This window comes from Cygnus atratus, chromosome 2, assembly GCF_013377495.2.
Source record: "Cygnus atratus isolate AKBS03 ecotype Queensland, Australia chromosome 2, CAtr_DNAZoo_HiC_assembly, whole genome shotgun sequence".
Taxonomy (NCBI): Eukaryota; Metazoa; Chordata; class Aves; order Anseriformes; family Anatidae; genus Cygnus; species Cygnus atratus.
In genome coordinates this window covers 134,996,415-135,016,775 of record NC_066363.1, presented here as the reverse complement: position 1 = coordinate 135,016,775, position 20,361 = coordinate 134,996,415, and the positions used below count along the sequence as shown (strand labels likewise).

The 20,361-nt window shown below is 37.5% G+C and overlaps 1 protein-coding gene across 3 annotated transcripts in view; it reads left to right on the top strand.

The window, feature by feature from the left end:
* Positions 1-20,361, top strand: part of RUNX1T1 (RUNX1 partner transcriptional co-repressor 1) — a 113,386-nt gene that overhangs the window by 88,611 nt on the left and 4,414 nt on the right. For all 3 annotated transcript variants that reach the window (XM_035546328.2, XM_035546327.2, XM_035546329.2), the window contains 2 exons: positions 5,906-5,974; positions 11,812-12,002. In XM_035546328.2, coding sequence (XP_035402221.1) covers positions 5,906-5,974; positions 11,812-12,002 — 260 coding nt within the window. The remainder of the gene's footprint in view (positions 1-5,905; positions 5,975-11,811; positions 12,003-20,361) is intronic.

Here is a 20,361-nt window from a genome sequence, read left to right as displayed (position 1 = left end):
CAATCTTGTCATCTCCACTAGTAAGACGAGAAAAAAGGGGGCCATATGGCTACCATATCCATGCCTTTGTTTCTTTTTCTTTACAATTAAAATAGTATCAATGAAGTGATAAGTTCTCACTATAAACAGTATGTCATGGTCTTCATCAACAGCTGTTGCTGAAGTACATACTTTCTAAGCTGAAATTTAGCATAGGTAAGTTGGATCCAAAGGAAACTGAAGAAAACTCTGGTCATTTTGAATCACTGGCCTTTTTTTTTTTTTTTTAGCAAGAAGTTTTTGTGCTGCTTTTGATTTGACATCACTGTAAATCATTATGAGCTTGACAGTTGCCAGTATCTGATGAGTACTTTCTTGTTGATATTTTTAATTAAGAAATCAAATAAAATATTTGATAATCAGTTTTAATGCAATGTAATCCAATACATGCATTAGCCAGCTACAACAGGTTACAAGATCCCATTATTTTCTGAGAGTGCATTGAAGGTAAGATAGGCCCATTCATTTTAGTCTGAATAATACATGTTTATTAAAATCTAAAAATGACTCAGACTTTATATATATTCACTTGATGAACTGTGATGGTCTATGAAGTAAATAATACATCACCTGACTCCTCCATTTCTGCTGAAGAATTTCAGTACTACATATTGCAACAGGACTGAAACACTTTCATCCTAATAGTGAATAATTACACATATCAGACAATGTATACTGAAATACACACAGTAGGATAAATTAAAGATGAGGGTTCTTCAACATCATGGGTTATAAACAAGATCTATAACCTTACTGAGTGCAGCTGTGGCTCTAGATAAGTGGTGTAGGCACACATCAGAAGGTTTGCAGCAGTACTGATATTTTCTATCTGTTGAATTTATCAGAATGGAAATCTTACAAAATAGAGTTTGAAATCTCCAACTCGAGAGTGCCAATGCCTGCAGGATTTGCCCCAGGAAGTATATGAACTCTCAGAAGTATATGAATTTGTTAAAAACACATAGGTTAGATACTTAATACATTTTTAAATGTTAACCCTTTCAGAGTTTGTTTATATTTTATCAAAGCTTGTTTACCCAAGTACTTTCGGCATTAGCCAGGGCACTCCTGCTGATATTTTTCTGTTCGTGCTGCGATTATAAAATCTTTCCTTTGCCATTTGTGGATAATCAACATTGCTGTGATACGCATGATATTCTCAACATGAGCTAACAGGAATGCTGTGAATACCACAGTAACATTTATAACTTGTAATTCTAGAATGTAAAGCTTCTGTAATACTAGTCACTGATGATATTAAATATTGCTCTTAATGCATTAGCTGCATGGGAGGTTTGGGCTAGATTGTTGCAGAGTGAATTGGATGCTGTTGGGTAGGGCTACACCTGCAGAAACAGCATGCATTTGTATTCTTAGTATTCAGTTCTGACTTCCTTGGGACTATGGTAACTTTTATCCATTCCTTATACCCCTCTTGTCACTGTTGTGGTCTGCAAAAGAACTCACAGGTGGCACAGAAAAGGAAAAAATCTATTGCTGCTAGTTAGTGGAAATTGGATCTTGAGTGAGGATGAAGGACAAGATGGTCCAGTAACGCAGTACCAGTGTGGTTTTCCTTTTCTTATTCTTTTTAAACGAGGACACAACTAAATTTTTAACACAATTTCATGTATGTTCAAGGAGTGTTATATATAGTAGCCACAAAAATGTATTAGGGGGCAAAGAAGGAACGATATACAAAGAAATACTTGAAAGTTATGTTGCCCAACAAAGTCAGCAAAGTAGTCTGGTTCAGTATTACACCTCCTCAGATTTGTATCCCTATCATCCATTAGCTGGAGTAGTACACTTCTGAATATGACTCTTATAAGCAAGGCAGTGAATATTTATCAATTGCTCTGAGGAGTTTTTTCTTTGTTGCGTGTGTACTACCAATAGTGTTATATTTATTATAGGGTAGAATGATGCAAAACTTGCGTATGTAAAGCATATATGTTTGTATAAAAGCATACATTTATCATATATGAAATAATCTATGGGTTTTGGCCTGGCTACATGCAGCTTTAAGTATGCTTGAGCCCTAGTGTTCACAATGGCATGTAGGGTAATGTTGTTTCTACCATTTTTTTTCATAAAGACAATAAATTCTAAAAGGTCCTCAAATGATCAGCCGTTTATCCCCATGTCTTACTATTTTGTAATTATAAGCTTTGATGTCATTATCCAGTGATGAAAACTTCTATTATTTTATATTTTCAATCCATCTTCTGTTCCTTCTTTCCAAATATGGATTGGGGTTTTTGAACACATCTTTTCCTTTTAAGTTTTTCTATTTTGTTTTCTTATGTTTGGTTCTTACCATGTGAGAGTTCATCTCCTTTATTTGGTTCTAGCTTTTCATCTCAGTTTCACTTCCCAGATTCATATTTATTTCTGCTCTTAAAACTCCACATTTCCCTCTTTCACTACTTGTAGTACCTATTCTTTTTATCTTAAAACCACCAAAAATAGGTAATGTACAAGGTTTCTACTTTCTGAACTTCAGAAGCATGGTCAATCAATTGACTGTTGATGATTCATATCCTCAAATGCATTCTTGGAATGAATACGCCAGGGCCTTTATGAAACCTGGCACTATACTGTGACTTTAGGATTTTTTGGGAGTAAATGTTTTCTTCCTTATTTAAAAAAAAAAAAAATCCAGAATATACTTAAAATACTATTATTCTTCTATATATTTTACAAAATAATATAATGTCATTGTCTACTTTCAATAGAATATGAGGGATTAAACAGAGACCAATTTTTTATCTTTTTTTCATACTTATTCTTATATGCCAGTTCAGCAGCTTTCTTCCTGAAAGGTATATTTTATAGTAAAATAAAAAATTCCAAAAACGTTTTAGATTTAAAAGTGTCTTATTTTTACCTCATTTAAGATCTTTGTAGGCAAGTACTGGTTATCCTCATGTATATGTGCTTTTTATGTTCCTTTTTTGGGCTTTTTCACATGGTCGAGTAGGAGCCAGACTGATAATCTACAAGTGCTCTCAAACCATGCCTTGCTGTGAATTTCAAATAAATTCACTATTATCTATTGTGTTTAGTTTATTCTGTGTAGTAACTTTACCGCATTTTAACCATTAACAATTTTTTAAGTTCTGTCTGACACATAAAATCTTTTCTGTATGAGCTGTCTTGTTGCTCCAGGTTATTCCTAATTTTGTTTGATATAATTCTGTTTCCTTCTAGGCAGGATTTTCTTTGACTTCTGGGTACTGCACTCAGTCAGTTAACACAATGTATTCATCCTCATTGTGGCTTTTTTCAGCTGGCTTTTGTGTTCACTGTATTAGGAACTTTGCTCAATTGTGTTAATTTTGTTTAGAATTTGCTAGACTTCCAAACCTGTTGAGATTTTTTGCGTTTTATTTTTACTGATCAAGTTCTGTGATTCTTAATATGAAGCACACCTTAGCTTAAAAATAATAATGTAAAACATATCTTCTGGTCATGTCCTGTAGTTTAGCCCCCAAAAGAAGATTGTTTTCATGGACTCATCACCACTGACTAAACAATAGCCATGTTAATAATATTTTTCTTGTTTGGAAAATATGTTTTTTATTATCTTTGTAAGTGCTTCTTGTCTTTTCTTGTGTGCCAGTCCAAACTATGGGAAAGTCTCTCACAAGCTTTTGATTTAATTCTTCTTGCAGAGGATCTTATTCCTCATGTAAATAATTTGTGGTTGGAATAAGAGCTTGATTGATGTTTATGTTTTGGAAATTTTAACAATTAGCTGGCAATCTGGTCATTTATGTCATTGAATTCCATTTTTGGAAAGTCATGTGTACCAAAAAATCAGATCCACATCTCTTTATTTTTAATACTGAGTACCATGGTAGAGGGCTTAAATCAGGGCTATGATTCCCTTGCAGTGGAGAGTACTTTAAATTGCAGAAAGGAAATTAAACCCAAAATACAAGACATGAATGCAACAAAACCCTTGCTTTGCCACATTTGGAGTCTGGTTGTGTCTTGCAGTTATTGCAGGAAAAGCAAATAAGAATGCTTTTATTTTTCACCTTTAGTTTTTCTGAGCTTTCAAGCAGAATTTTCTGCTGCCTCCTCTGTCCCTGGTTGAACTGGAACTGTTCCCATAGGCCCTAAAACCTCCAAAGGGTGGGAGAAGGGTACATAATAATATTTGTAGTCTCCAGAATCATATGAACCAACTGATACTGAGAATTTTCACATTTTCAACATCAGGGCTGAAGCCCTCTATCAGGTCAATTAAACCAATGTAAATAGTTAGCTGTTTTTGCATACAACTTTATATACACACCCACCATTTTATGCTTGAGAGGTGTGAAATTCTGCCTATAAAAATCCATTTTTAGTGATAAACAGAAGAGCTGGGGAAATCCGCTCAGCTGCCTGTCAGATGGGAAGATTCAATCTGCCCAGTCGGTGTCTGCAGATTCATGTGCTAGAAATTGTGTCTGTGGAGCAGCGGGCAGGGGTTGGGATTCCCTGCTGCCTGCGCAGCTGAAACTGCCCCTGTCATTTCCCCTTTGTTAGCCAGATGCCATATTAAGCCTCCTCTTTTAATTTTTTTTTTTAAAGTTTCTGTATCATACTCTATATAAACAGTACTGAACTCATGTCCATAGTGGTATAAAAAACACTGCAAAATCAAATGATTCAGCCTTTACCATCAAAAAGGCTACTTTTCCACCAAGTTATCTAACAATAAATTTAATATACAAAAATGAATATAATTAATAAAAATTAAAATAATCATTTAAATACTTTTATTCTGATTCAAAATCAGACATCAAAGAGGATGTTTGATTTCTAGCAAAATCTCTAAAAAAGATGCAAAACCTTTCTAATGTAATTAAGATATTTTGACAATTGAGTTCTATCACACAGGCAGTAGTAATCACAGCAGTGAATCTATCTGTATTTTTAAAAACAGTTCTATGTTACTTTGAAATGCAGTTGATCAGGTTTTAAATTATATTTGTATTTGAAAAGAGCAGCTTTTCATCTGCTGAGAGTCTGTATGCTGAATTTCAGGCCAAAGTGAGTTTTTTTCCTGCTTTGTCTGATCTTGTGGCTTTGAAGTCGGTGTGGACGGGATCTTGCTGATTTCAGAGTTCTTAGGCTCATGCCCAGAGGTTAAACCCTTGGAAAAAAAGGAGAGGAGGGGGCAAGAGCTGTCAAAATGTGATTGAAATATATGGGTGAGTTATGAGCTCCAGCTCCCGTGAGGTTGCTGGGCGTGTGTATGTAGGCGCTTAACCTAAAGTTAAAGGTTCTGTTTTCCAAACTTGTGCGGCTACAGTTACCAACACAGGCTCAGATATAGGAAAGCGTATCTCTGAACATATAGAAACACCCCTTTCTTTTTCTGTGGATGGTTTATTTGATCACTGGATTGACATCTCGGCTTTTATCTCTGCTCGTCAGTAGCCAGGCAGACCAGAAGTGCCAAATGCGGGCTGCTGCCCTCTTTCTTCTTTCCTTTCATAAACATAATTACAAAGGATGAAGCATGTCACTCCCTCAGTCAGTCTCACAAAGCCAGCTTTAAAAGCATGGAAACTGTCATATAGAGTTGACTTGAAACACTGTAAAATAAAAATAAAGCGAACGAGTCTCAGCTTGGCTTAAGATGAGACATCCGAGCCCTAAATGTCAGTCCAGTCTATCTGAAATTCCTGAGTGACTGACTGCCACAGTGCCCTCCTTATTTCATGTAAAGAAAAACTTCATGTGATTTTTGCCTGAGCAATAAGTAAAGGGAAAAGGTATTTCTCTGAGCCCTGTTCAACATCCAAGCGTTGCTTACCATGCTCTTTCTTTTCCCCTCTGCCCCACCCCTTCCCTCCTCCTGCAGAATCGCATCGGGAATTCCTTCACAGGCCTGCGTCTGGATATGTGCCAGAGGAGATCTGGAAGAAAGCTGGTAAGAACTGTTTAAAAACATGAGCTTAGTATTCTGGCAGCTGTGTGCAGTTGTTAACAAACTGATGTGAGGAATAAAAAAAAAAAGTAAGGGTTTACTAGTAACAGGAAGAAATTGTATTTAATAATCTTAAACTGGAACTGATCAGAACATGAAATAATCTTTATAATGGAAGCATTTGCTGCTATAGTTAAGGGGCTATCAGTGCTTCCATTACAGACCCCTATTTTCAAGGGTTATAATGGTTTCAGGCTGAAACTTGATATGCTAAGGTTTCAATCTGTTAGCAATTTAAAAAAATGCTTTTGTGGATTTTTTTTTTTTTAATCTTCAATGTTCTTACCTAGCTAAGGTAAGAATTCCCAAAACAAGGAAAAAAAATATGTATACCTGTTAAGGAAAAAAACTTTAGATATGCAGTATAGCCATTCTTAATTTCAAAAAGATTTTGTGATCATCAGCCCCAAGTGAAGTCTGGGTTCATAAACCTGGTAAGTGTTCAAATAAGCAAAGAAGGTTGTGTCTCAGCTGGTCCTAGTGGTTGCATGGACATTCATGTCTTCTCCGAGGTTGAAAAGCACCATGGGAAGTTGTTGTGGTTGTGCTGAGTTTTCTTCAACACTTTGAAACTCTGCCTGAGCACAGGAGTTTCTTGCTGAGGATCCTCTTGTGGTGCTGCAGCCAAACCTTTGCACTTTCACCATCAATATCAGACCTTCCCTGTTTTCAGAGGGGTCAGGAGTTGGCTCTTGAACCAGAACTGGGTAGTTGAGCTTCTACTCTCACGTGTCCCCACACACATACACTCACTGACGAAGAGAGCTTCTGAACACCAGTACAGCCATGTACTGCAGCTGCCTGAGCAGGATTAATGATTAAATGGTAAATATGCAGCAGTTTTGATGCTTTGAAGTGTCCTGTAACTGCTGGGTGTATTTTTAGACTAGATGCAGAACACACAAATGGCATAATGTTGTATCAGACAAGAAGTTTGTGTAGCATGGGTTTATCATTTACAGTCAACATTTTTCAATGTGCAGCTTAGTATTTTTGGATCTGTTGTAGTTTCTATGAAAAATAACAAAATTGTTACAACTTTTTCTTTTGTCCAAGAATCACGTAGCCTTTGTAACTCAATGCCCAGAGTATTTTTCAGAGTTTGTTTTGCCATATTTATGTTAACATCTTAAGTGAAAAATAAGAAAAAAATGTGCAGTCCCAGGAAGCCTTACTGAGAAGCATTATGCATGGGAATTTCAGGAATTTGATTTCTCTTGCAGTATCCAGGTTTTGATGTCATTTGGCATATCAGGCCATTTCTGACTCCAATGGAAGAAAAAAAAAATCTTCATAAGCTAGCATACAAGTTAAGTGAAGCTTTTGGCCTGAGTTATAAAACTGGATGTGCATCCTCATCATGTTTATCCAGATATGGTAGTATAAAGGAACTGAGACATGTCATGTAGTGAACAATTATGTCATCAGTTATTCTGAAACATTTTTTTTTTCTTTGTACCCTTTTCTGGACTCTATTTTCATGCTGATGTGGCTTTCAGTCAGATTCCCTTTATTAAGGGTGTCTGTGAACTGGAGAAGAAAAAAATCCAACCTGCTACAGGATGCATACCCCTATCTGTTACTAAGAGTAGTAAAAAATCAGAAGACATAATGCTTTTAATAAATCATTGGCCTTCATTTTCAAGAGTGTGCACTGAAGCTGGAGATCTCCCCAGTTTCATAAGCAGTTCAAGGCAGTAAAAGTGCAATTCAGTGCCTGTAAGAACAGGTCTCTAATGCCATTTGAGATGCTGTGTAGTTTCCTGGCTGGGCTGCAACTGCCAGCCTAGAAGGCTGCAAATCTCTCACAAGTCATTTCTGCTAGCTCAGTGTGGATATCTTGGTGTCTCAAATGGCCATAAAGACTGATGTGTAGACAGCTGAATTAAGTGTAAAAAGCCTGATTGAGAAGCTGAATCCATTGAACTGAAAGAACTTGGCACAAAAACAGTTAATAAGCAACCCCAAAGTCATCTGAACCAGCAAATCATGTGTAAAAGGGATTCACTTTAAACTTCTGGAAATTGATAGACTCCAGTGCAATTCTTTAAGTATACCAAGTTGAGCACATGCTTTTGTGATTGTTGGAGCAAGCACGTAGCACCCATCACCTTGTAAATTAAAGCCATGTGAACCCAATTCAGTTTCATATGTCAATGGAACAGAAAGTCATCAGTGTCCTGATTAATGACATTGAATAATAGTTATGCAGGTGAAGAATCCAAGCCACGTTCTCAGTGTCCTCAGTGGTCAAGAGTAAGGCAGGCATGTAAAGAGGGCCAGTCGGATCAGAGGTTGGGTGACTTCTTGGAAATACTTACTCCTCTTAATTAAATACTGAGGTGATCTCAGGCCCTTTACAGGTTGCTGTCTTAGCTTCTTTCAGTTTAATGGGGAGACCATCTCCAGCCAGCAAGATCTACTGCTCATGGCAGTCCAGATGGAAGTGCTGGAATTGCCAAAAAGGCATGGGATGACTATACTTTCTCATACAAAGACAGTAAAACTCCTGCATGTTCGCCAGGGTACTCCTGAGAAAAAAATTACACATTTTGTGATGTGAAGATGAGATAACTCGCATCACCAACTCCCAGTGGCCTTCTTTGCTAGGTCAGCCTGAGAGGGAGGTGATGCAAATGTCACAGTGACAGTGCCTCATCCCTGTCCATCACCTTTTCTTTTCTCATGTTGTGGACTGAGGGTGCCTATGATGTGAGGGAGGTACCCAGGAGCTGCCATCATCATGTCAGGTTACATAGAGCAGTGAATGATGAGTTGTGGAAGTGAAGGAACATTTCAGCTGAATTCTGAAAAAAAGACAAGGGAATTTAGAGCAAGAATGCTTAGCAGTAATTGGAAAATGGAGGATGCACATAAATGCATCTTAGATATTTAGTTTAAAAACCTACTGATTCAAGTTTTCTGATATTTGAACCTAATCTAATCTGTTTTCTGGAAAAGGAGCGGCATTCTGTAGTGCTTGATAGCTTAAAATTGTCAAGGCAAATAAAATCTACTTCACTGTCACTCATAACTTTTCCTCCGCAAATATTACAGTTTTTATTCTTATCTGAAACTACAATGCCTGTATTCTATGGCTATGAAATGCCTGTAGGTACTGGAAACATATCTTTTAAGGAGACGTGGACAAAATCAATGATAGTAAATTTTGTTTATTTTTAATAAATTGGGTGTCATGAGTTGAATGTCATGAGTCACAATATAGAAATCATGAGACCAAAAAGCACTGTAGTTTAACTCTTTGCTTTCATTTTTAGTATATCATTACACAAATTTTGCTGTTAAAGGTAATGGAAATACTAACGTCCAATCCATAGTTTATGCCAATTAAAATATCTAACCCCTTTTCCTTCAACACATGGACTCATATGTACTTGTAGCACCTTCACACACTCAGAAGCTTTGCAAAAAAACATGACATAGAAGATAAAATATAATGTTCAATTTTTATATTTGAATTGAAAAGAGGTAGATTATTTAGGATTAAAAGCTATAAAATTAGAAGTCTCTGTAAAATGTTGGGGTACTCTGCTTCCAGATTAAAATAATAGATGAAACTGTCATTTCTAACCACTGCAAACATTTCAGCATAAGATAGAGCTTATATGATGTAATGAAAGTGCATCATACCATACAAAGATAATTTCTATTCCATAGTAAATATCAGCAAGAATACAGATTTTTCTCTAAGAAATCTACTTTGTTAATAACTGCAGTTCATAGATGCAAAACATCTGTATTTAAGTTGCCTCATTTTTATGAAAATGGTAATAAAATTGCATCTGTATGTTTGCCTGTGTATATTTCTTTTCTCACGATCAGTGAATGTTTGCAGTTGGTAATAAATATTCAAGCACCTTGCAAATGTCCTACCAATTCCCTTTGCTGATCTGTGTGTGCCTGTGGGACCAGAATAGGAATGCATAATTTAAATATAAATTGCCTGATTTGCATATACAATTAGTCTAGCTGCAGCTTTGATCGTAAGCAAAAATTATTGTCCTGTATTGCCACTTAGATAGAATTTTAATTCACCTTGAATATTCAAAGTAAATTAAGCCTTGGCTGTATGGTTGAAGGGTATGATTTTTCCTCTCCTGAGGCTTTCCCCTAAACAACATTTATGGTAGGGTAATATAAGGGCATATTTTCAGCCTCATAAAAATAAAGGCATAAGTTTTATCTCTTAATTCCCCCCTCCCCACACCCAAAAACTTCAGTTGAAACATCTCTCACAGACATACACACACGGAGCACACACAACGAATAATATAACTCTTCTTTCATTTTAATTAATTCAATTTTAGTCAGTCCATGGCTTAAAAATGTATCAATTGCAATTGTACTTGGCTTAATAATTGAAAATGGAAACTTCATGTAGTGGCTTAAAATAACAAATGCAAAGCTATGAGACATCAAAACTCAAGACAGTTTCTGACTTACTGTCTGTATGGAAGAGTTAGGTCTACATGTGCATACACACAAATATATTTGAAGGAGCCTCCGAACTCAAACCCTTAACACAATTGTAATACTTAAATTTTAATCTACAGTAAATTTTTTTATTAGAAATCTATGTTTTTAATTAAACAGAACATTTAATTAAGGTGGTTTTTAAGTGGATGAAACAATTAAGTGCAAACACTTGAATGAAACATGTCATAATTAGTTTTAATAGAGTGTTAATTGGTACTGGGTTTGCCAAGTTAATAATTACTGCTTATTAAATTTTCAATTAATCATTGTCATTTTGCTTTGAATAAAGATGAAAATTAGATAAACTAATTCAGGGGGAGGATGGTTTCCTTGTTAATTAGAGCAGTTAATTAAAAAAAAAAGAAATTACTTGTTTTAGTTGTCAATTAAAAGACTGTTCATTAGTAAAATCTTTGCATTCTTCCTGCATCAAAACCCAAATAACTAATTTGTGACAATTCATGTTTTCTGGAATAAAAGATATGACACAAGTATATACTGAAGAAACAGCTCATAGCGACTTAGTTATTTTACAAAAACATTAGCCTTTGTATATAATGAAGCAGTGTGCCCTGACTGAGTTTTGATTGTGCACCGGAGTCTTGTTGGCTTTGGTGTGCTCAAGGGCTCTGCAGCGTCAGGAAGTCGAGTCTTTGCCATGTAAACATCAGTGTGCAGAGGAGATCAATAGGTCAAAGGAATGTTCATAAACAAATTTTAATTCTGGCTTGTAAAATTATATGTCCAGGAAAAGATATTAGACCAATGATTTAATTTTTTTTTAAATAAAACCGTGGGTGTTTCATGTATCTATTTTTTACATACAGAAAAAAAATGTTAATGACTGAATCCTATCTTAATTTCCAAAGCTTAAAGATACCATTCTGAAAAAGTCTGTAATATTATGTCTTATATAATAATTCTTGCTGAACATATTCATCAATCTGGTGTGCTGCAAAACCAATTTTCCAAGTAAAATCATCTAAAAGATTACAAAAACAATGCACCAGCAATCTGAAACGTCTGTACCTACTGAAGTACTAACTGTGAATCAAAATAGCAAGAATCACCACAAGTGTTAGAGATTTCTGAGAGATTTGGTGATGTGGAAGTAAAGAAGCAACAGGGTGGTCTTGAAGAGTCTTGAGGAATCAGATTCATCTTGGTCCTTCTCACCATGAAGACACAATACAGTAGCCTAGCTGCTGCATTTCATGCATTACTTCTGCATAGCCCTGTGCCAAACATCCTGTGCTGATGAGGATTTCTTCCCTCCTTTGCAGAGGAAGCTGTCAATGAAGTTAAACGTCAGGCAATGGCCGAGTTGCAGAAGGCAGTGTCAGAGGCCGAGCGGAAAGCTCACGACATGATCACTTCCGAGAGAGCTAAAATGGAGCGCACTGTTGCCGAAGCCAAGCGCCAGGCTGCAGAGGACGCACTAGCTGTTATCAATCAGCAAGAGGATTCAAGCGAGGTAAGTAAGGTCTTTGCTGGACAGGCACCTCTCTATCCAAGTGCACTCACTAGCTAGCAGCCCCACGCTAGGTTGTTTTTGTCAGAGCTTGAACCTGCTTTGTCTCCTCTGATGAAAAATTAGTGATAGTTGCTGTTTGGGAAGGTGGAGAATGGATGTCTTTGTATTGAATCTTCTCAAGTATCTTAATGGCTTCATCTGAGTTCAAAAATATGAAAACCATTGTGATACTGGAAGAAAATAGGATCTGTACAATTACCTGGAACAGGAAATAGGATGACATGAAGCTGTCATCAACCTTAGGTGTACCTGAGCTGGCTTAAATCTACCTGGCACAGGCTATTCATGTGACATAAGGAGTTCAGTGCCTGCTATTAACTATTTGCACATTCTCACTGGATGTATACTACAAGCACATGCAGACCTCCAAATTTTCTTGCCTACATGGTCATCTGAGCCCAAAATAGCTAAAGGATTTGAGCTGCAGTGACACCTCTTAACTGATGTTCAGGATTACATATAATGTATGTTTCTCTTCTAATTTAGCATTTCAATAGCTTTATTTTCAAGCTCTTCAAACTGCTGATACTGAGTTGATAACAACAGTATATGGTGGAAAATATTTCATGTTCAGATCTAATTTAAACAAAAACAAAACAAACAAACAAAAAACCAACAGTCATTTATGAGACTGTAGAGCAAAGTAGCTAAAAGCTTTTCTGGGGAAGATGTTGGGTGTAGAAGCTATTAGTAAAAGTTCCTGTAGGACAGAAATGAATGTGGATTTACAAGTGTTTCCTTAATTTGAATGTGTTAATTTGACTGCAGGGTATATTTGAGAGTTGAAGAGTGAGCAAACAGTATTTGGAAGGAAGAAAAATAAACTGAAACAGCAACAGAGTGTAAAACAAGAATAAGCATGTTAAGCCCTGATTTACTTTCCAACCTGAGTGTGGGAGCCTCAAATTCCTGCGGTACAGGGGACACAGCAGCACCAATAGCAGGAAGCTAGGAGTGAAAGACCAGGGTGTGATTTACCAGTGCTGCAGAATTTTGCATCCATTACAGACAAATAATGATGTCCTAGGTTAAAATTGCCCTTAAAGACAGACATGACACAAATTACACCAGGTATTTCTATATAATCTTTGTTTCTTAAGGCCACTGAAATGAAAGGACATTACTTTCATAGCCTATTTACTGTTTCTGTACTGAGATCTTGGCTGTAGTAAAAATACTTTTTAATGTAAGTTCTAAATTGCAGGGAGTTGGAAAAATATCTGATAGCAGTACCTGTTGTGTGGTGTTATGTATTAGTGTACATTACTGTCAAAGCACTTTTCCTGGATTGTATGGGTCACGTTGTAGAAGAGTGACTTAAGTTGAAAGATGCAGATTAGGTAGCTGAAGCATGCTGAGAAAACTGGCAAAAGTCATGAGCAGATAAGCCAATGGCATGCTGCAGTATGCATCCATAATTTGTGGGAGCGTAAGATTTTAATTCATACCAGGCTTCTCTGGAGATGAAAGACCATTGGGGGATCACTGAATGCCCAAAGTTTCTCCTTAATGTGTAGCAGATGAATAACAAGGAGACAAAAGGAACTGATTTTCAGCATCTGAAAGTTTCTCAAGAAGAAAGGGACCAGGAGAAGTATATGTACCCTTTAAGCATTAACTGTTCCATTGCAGATTAAATGAGACATAAATTCAATTTATTGGCATTTTGTATCTGAGATATTCAAGGACATTTTTCGTACACCGTGTTCATAGAAATGACATTTGTCTGACTTAGCATCCTTAAAGAGCTATCATTTTATGTGTGTATATATACAAGAGATTCCCATTATCAAAACCAAAATTCCAAAGGTAAATGCCTCAGAGGAAATTGCAAATTAAATCTATTTAGTGAACTGTTGTAGTGTAGGCAGGACAGATGAAGGCCTTATGTGCCAGTGCATACAGCCCATTCTTCTACAAGTAAATGCATATCCAGACTCATTTGTGTGCTGTAATTCACTCCTGAGCAGTCATAGCTCTGGAAAAGGCTGTATGACAACAGACATCTTAACTTCATCTTCAGAAGAGTTGCTTATGAGGTTGTTCACTTCTTGGAACCAGAACTTTAAAAAAGGGCAAATAATTCTTTTAATTTCATTCTAATGAAATATGACTCATAGGGTTACAGATGTTCTCAGACCTGTTCATAGTCGAGGAGGATACAAGCCTTCTGGACCTAGACAAAACTACATACTTAAGACCTATTTAGTGGCCTAGTCCTGCAGCTTTCACTCTGGTGGTCAGAAGTGGCACATCAGGGTGACTGTTTTGAGAAGTAAAATGCAGGTTTTAATAGGCCTTGGTGTTTACAGGTGCCTGGTTAATTCTGAAGGCAGATGACAAGGATACTTGACAGTTATATGTGTCCAGTTTTTACTGGTACGTCTTCAACTTCCAATTATGCCAAACTCCAACCAAGTAGGTCATGCTTCCCACAACTACCTGTTGACTTAGGCTCTCTTCTTTTTTTTTTGATAACACATGGAAAAATGGACCAGTCTTTTCCTTCATCTTCGAGGACAGGAGATCAGTTTGTTAGTGTTTGAGAAGTGTCTCTTTGGAGATGAGACCCTGTGTTTATTGGGGCTGAGGAATAGAACTTCACAGTTACTTGGGTGTTCATTATCTTTCGATCTCTCTGTGAATATTCCTTTTCATTTGTCTGGGTTGTAAGTCTCCATAAACCTTTCTGTGTACAAAGTTGTTTACAACTTTCAGCTGTACTCTGTAAATATGTATTTCCAGGACTAGAATAGCTTCAAGTTTGAGGGCATTCTAATAGCAGCTCCTGAAGTCTTAGAAGCATAGAAGAAGGTACAGCACCGCTCCTTATTTCTTATCCTTGGTGAGATATTACTCCAAGGCCTGCAAGAGAGCTTAGTATAGGCTGCTATACAACCTCTGTGCAGTTCCTGACAGCATATTTCTCCCACGGGTGTCATTTGTTCTTTTGGCTGTGGAAACTATGGATGGAGATGGGAATTTGGCACCACATTTCTAATGTTTCCGATATAAATCTCATCTGCTACAGCCACTCCCTGTCTGTTGGCAAGTTTTCTCCCTTACAGTTCTTCATTTGTTATTTAGTAAAATGCAGCCTGGACCTAGCTGAGGTTTCTTGAAGCTGCTTTGGTCTGAGGACTTTGGGCCATGATTTCTATTGCAGTCTACTCTGGAGCCCAAAACAATATCTGGGCCTAAGACTCTAGATTTTTGTAATTATTGTTTTTTTAAGATGATGTGTAGTGTCCTCTTCCAAGATCTTTCAGAGGTTTCACATAGAGAAGTATATGTGTGTGTGTATTTGGAACCAGAAAAAGTGGCTTCCATGACTGAAAAAACAAACAAACAAACAAACAAAACATGTTGCAGTTGACATGTGGAGCTGACCAGAGCAATCTCACCAGATTTTACTGGTGTAACCTCAGTGTCTGTACATTTACTTTTTGAAAATTTCCATAGCTTCTCAGCATAGGCTCTTGCAACTGACTAGAGCATTTTCATTATTTTCTGTTATCACAAGGAGAGATTGGATGAGGACCAGTGAACAGAGCACACTGTTGTTGGAAAGCAAAAGAACAAGAGAAGGCCTACCTGTCAGCATGATTGTTCTTGAACCACAAATTATTTCTTTACCAGTTTCTTACAGTTGCTTGACAAAAGATGATCCATTCATCAGTAGTTGACTTGGCTAAGTACAGAAACATGTGTGAGCAGCCTACTCTTTAATGACTGCCGTGCTTGCTTTGGCTGCAATATACTGTTGTGCAAATCAATTTTAATAGTAAGGGTGAACAGCTTAGCAAAGAGACTGGCTGCCCAGATTGTAGGGAGGAGGGCAGGGGGAGAATTAAAACATCTGTCTTTCTGCTCTGGTATAAAATGCCACTGAAAAATCTGACAGTCAGTGTTCTTCCTCACTTTTAGTAGGGTGGGGGCTGGGGACAGCAAAGGAGCACAAATGTTTCATTTCTCTCTACTTAAAGCAGATGCTGACATCTGCTCAGATAAAATAAGTATGTAACTGGTCCAACACTGCTTTTAAGAGATGTGTAATGTTAAGGCTTGTTTACATTGCAGCAGCTTATGTTGTATGTGAACATCACACTTACCTGACATTTTGAAGACAGCTGGGCTCAATCTCTGTTGACCAATCCATTGAGACCAGGACTGTGCCAGCAAACCTGACTCTGAGTATCAGATGCTGTGATATAGGCAAGCCCCATTTTCTGGGCTGACACTGAATTTATGCATGTCAGCTAATGTTTAAATTTTTTCTTTTTTTTGGCTGGGTGTCTCTTAGAAAGCAGCAGTTTATTCTCTGCACTGGCGGGTGGTACAGAGGCACCAGAGCCATGGGTTCAGCACAGGATCAGTCTAGATGCAATGTGAACACTGGCACTGCCCCAGGCTGCTGAGCTAAGCCTGTCTAGCCAGCTTGCCACATCCCTTCAATATGATTCTCCACACTTGTGTTTTCAGGATGCAGCTTCTCCATGCTAGCTTGTATGAACACAGGTATACTTCACACACAATAAACAGTAGCTTGGGTAAGCCTTGACTGTTCAGTGATAGGGCTAACTCTATTAGAAATATCTTAAGCCTTGAATGTCTTTGTAAGGAGTACTGCATTTAGAAGTACCATGGGAATTTCCAAAGAATGTGTTTCCCCTTCTAAAAGGTCTTTGATAGAATCAGTCCTCATTTATGCCACTGTAGTTTCAGTGATCTCTAGATTCTTTCTCTTCTGGTTAGCAGTGATTGAGTGCTGAATGCCATGGGCCTTGCAGAACCTGGAAAAATCCCTGCTTCTTTTCCTGGTAAACTGTGGAAAACCAGAATTTGTCAAAAATGACAAAGTAGTGTTTGATACTATATTATGGCATTTCAGAGTTCATCATCTCTTAGACATATCAAGGTCCTCAAGGTCCTTTTTATTTTTTCCCCTTTCTTTCTTTAAACCAGCTCTACTCTGAGTCTCAGGTGGAGGTGTCAGAGAAAAGCAAATGCCCAACTGTGGTTAAATGTTTCAGAGATTAAAGTGATGGGATGGGCAAAATTATTGACAAATATGTGTCCTGGTACTGGAGACCACAGAAATGGAGAGCATTTATTTTGAGAATTTTCATGATGGCAAACAGAAGTTTCTGAGTTCTGTTTGAAGATGGAAGCTTAAGTGGATGAGAATTAAGAGCCTGACCTAAGATAAGGCTTTGACCTAAGACTGATGTTCCTTGTCAGTTGAAAGAAGAGGATGAAATATGATCGGTGGCATAGATTCGGAGTGAGATTCCCATCTGGTGTAATTTAGCCCAATTTCATTGAATTAATCCATTTTCAGGGTAGTGAAGTTAAATTGAATTATGTAGTCTGAGAATCTGGCCTTTTGTATAACCTCAATGTTTCACAGGAAAATCAATGCAGAGTTAAACTATAATCCAGTCCTCCTCATAGTTTTTGCTACATCTGGAACTCTATAAAACACAAGCTGGAAGTGCAGTATAGTAAGTATCTCCCCAGAGACAGAGAAAATAGACAGGAGAGGCTTTGAGAGATCCACTACTCTTTTTCCCAATGCATGATCAGCTGTAGCTGTGTTGTAACTGTAATATCCCTGTTTTGTCTGTGTTTTAGTGATGAAGATTCCCCAGTATTTGAAGTGCATCATCCCAGCATGGACAGTATTCCAGGCTGGGCTTTGCCAGCACTGGGAGGTAGTCTTAACTCAGGTATCAAGCTGTCCATAGTCCCCTTTGTATGTCCTGGTATATGATGTTTGCCACCTTGTCACCAACATGACATTGTGGTCCTCTGTTATCTGAGATGCCGTGTATGCAGTTCAGCCTCTGTGATCCATTTCTTCCTTGCTTCTGGCTCGTACAGGAATACCTGCTTAGGCCTTATACCAACCTCTCAAACTTCCCAGGAGAGAAGATGCCTTGAGCATGGTCAATCCCATAGTGAGTTCAGCTCTGTCCACAATGTCTAAATCAATGGAGAACATGTGAGCAGGGGTTTACTAAGTACAGCCCAGGCTGTTAACCAGCATCTTGAACTTGTTTTTTCTTCAGTAGAATGTGGATTCTGAAGCTATCCTCCAGCAACATGAACAGAAAACATGCATTGCCAAAGCTTACAGTTCTTGATCCCTATCTCTACTGCTGTTTTTCACTGCTTATACATGGAAAGGAGCAGCCAGTGGTCACAGTGGTGAGGACTGTGTAGGACAGAGAGTTCAGTGTGTCAAATCCAGCTGCTATTGTACAAGCTCCTCATGGCACATGTGCTTGTTTATGCTAATTTACACCGTAGTAATTCTTAAATGCAATAATTTGTTGCATAAATGTGAGCTGTAAAATTTATTTTGAAATTCTTGCATTTTACATGCTTTTATTCCCACAATTACATTAAAGCTGTAATGACCTGTTAAATTATAAATAATATGTGCAGTGGACAAAATCACGTACTAGACAATGTAGGACACATTAAGTAAATCATGTAAGGAACCAGCTTAGAGCTTTGTCACTTCATTAAAATCTTGCACTTATTTATCACTTTTCATGTTCTGCACAGGCTGATAGTTAACTGATGACTATTCAAATTAAAAAGCTGGACCTGTAACGTTAAAATTTAAATGTCTGTTTTCTGACATTAATACAGGCATTACAGTAAGAAACCAAAATACTGTATGGTGGCTCTGGTCAGGTCTAGAAGTCAGTTCTGTCTGTGCAGATGTGTCCTCCCCAATAAGGGAAGCAAAATGAAGATACTTCAGAAATTGGCCTGTATTAACTAGATAGATTTTTGAATAGAGAAAGTTTGCCATCCCCATAATAAACTAGAGCATGCTCTTCAGTGGTGCAGTAGGATCTCCATAAGGGAGGGATTCCTGCACCTGGGCAGGTGCTGGTTGACTTCAGCATTTTTCCATGTGAGGAAAACTGCCTTTTCAGAAACGTCTGCATGGGGAGGTTTTGTACATGTGTATTTGTTTTCAGATTAGGGGATTAAGGGAAATATGGACCAAGCCCAGGGGTGCCAATTTAGCTGGAAATGAATAGCTAGAAGGTCAGCAAGCATGGTGGTAGGTAGAAATCCTGTGCAAACACAGTTGGAGCAGAGTCACGTCATGTTTACTGGATCACAGTGTAAGCACCAAGTTGGCAAAGTGAAACTTTCAGAAGTGCGATGAAACGTTTGAGAAATATTAGTATAGCAAAAGAAGGACAATATGGGAATATCCACAATTTGTTGCCTTTCAGGTCAGTAGAAGGAGATATTGCATCTCTTTGAAAGGTAATATTAGCTTGCCAGGTCTTTTTGGTCCATGTGTAAATATGTCTGTATGTGCACATGTACACGTACGGTGTTCTAAATTACCTACAGTTATTCTTCATTGTGGGGATACAAGGTCTTTCAAAGAAAAGGTGTTTGAGAATAGTGCAGCTACGCATTTCCAGAGGTGGTCGTATGGCTTTACCTCTACAGCACTGGACAGAGTTTAAGCAAAATGAACCTGAAACAATGAATACTGAATCAAAACCAGGTGATGCCAGACAAGGAGTCTGAATTCCTGACATTTAAGTACCAGAAACATCTGTTTCTGTGTGTTGGTAATTCCACCTTTTTTTCTTAATGTTTTTAAAGATGGGAACAATTTTATGAATTTAAAAAAAAAAAAAAAAAAAGCATCCCCAACACATGTATTTGTAATTACCTGGTTCAGTCTGTATGTTTAATCAGTATGAATTGAGAATGCCATGTACATTTGATTTCAATCTCAAAGAGCAATTGAAAACTGGACAGTTACTCTTCCCCCATATGCCTGTATATGCCTATGCCAAAAAAACGCTCTGACCAACCAACCAGAAAAGATCATAAAGGGTGAGGATGGAACTAAAACACGGATATTTTCTAAAGAAGCCACTTGACTGATTAAATGTCTAATTTCCTTAAAATATTGTTTTGGATTTTTAGGTTTTTGTTTGATTCTGAAATTGAGATTTTTTTTTTTAATGTAATTGAGGAATATCACTTAAAATTGGCCGTGTTCCAGCATCCAGCTGGCATAGCTATAGCGTGTGTGAAAGTGAGTAGCATACATATTCTGCGGTGGCTTCCCCATCCTGCCAAAGATTTAGGCTATAGCTTAAGTATTCACTGCCAGAAGAGCCACTGAGTCCAGTGGCATTACTTAGATGATTAAAATCAAGGTTTTCCAGGGTTACCAAGTCTTACCTTTGTGTTAGGTCTTTTGCTCCCGTTCTTGCTTTGCATTATTCCCTCTCCACTTTAAGAG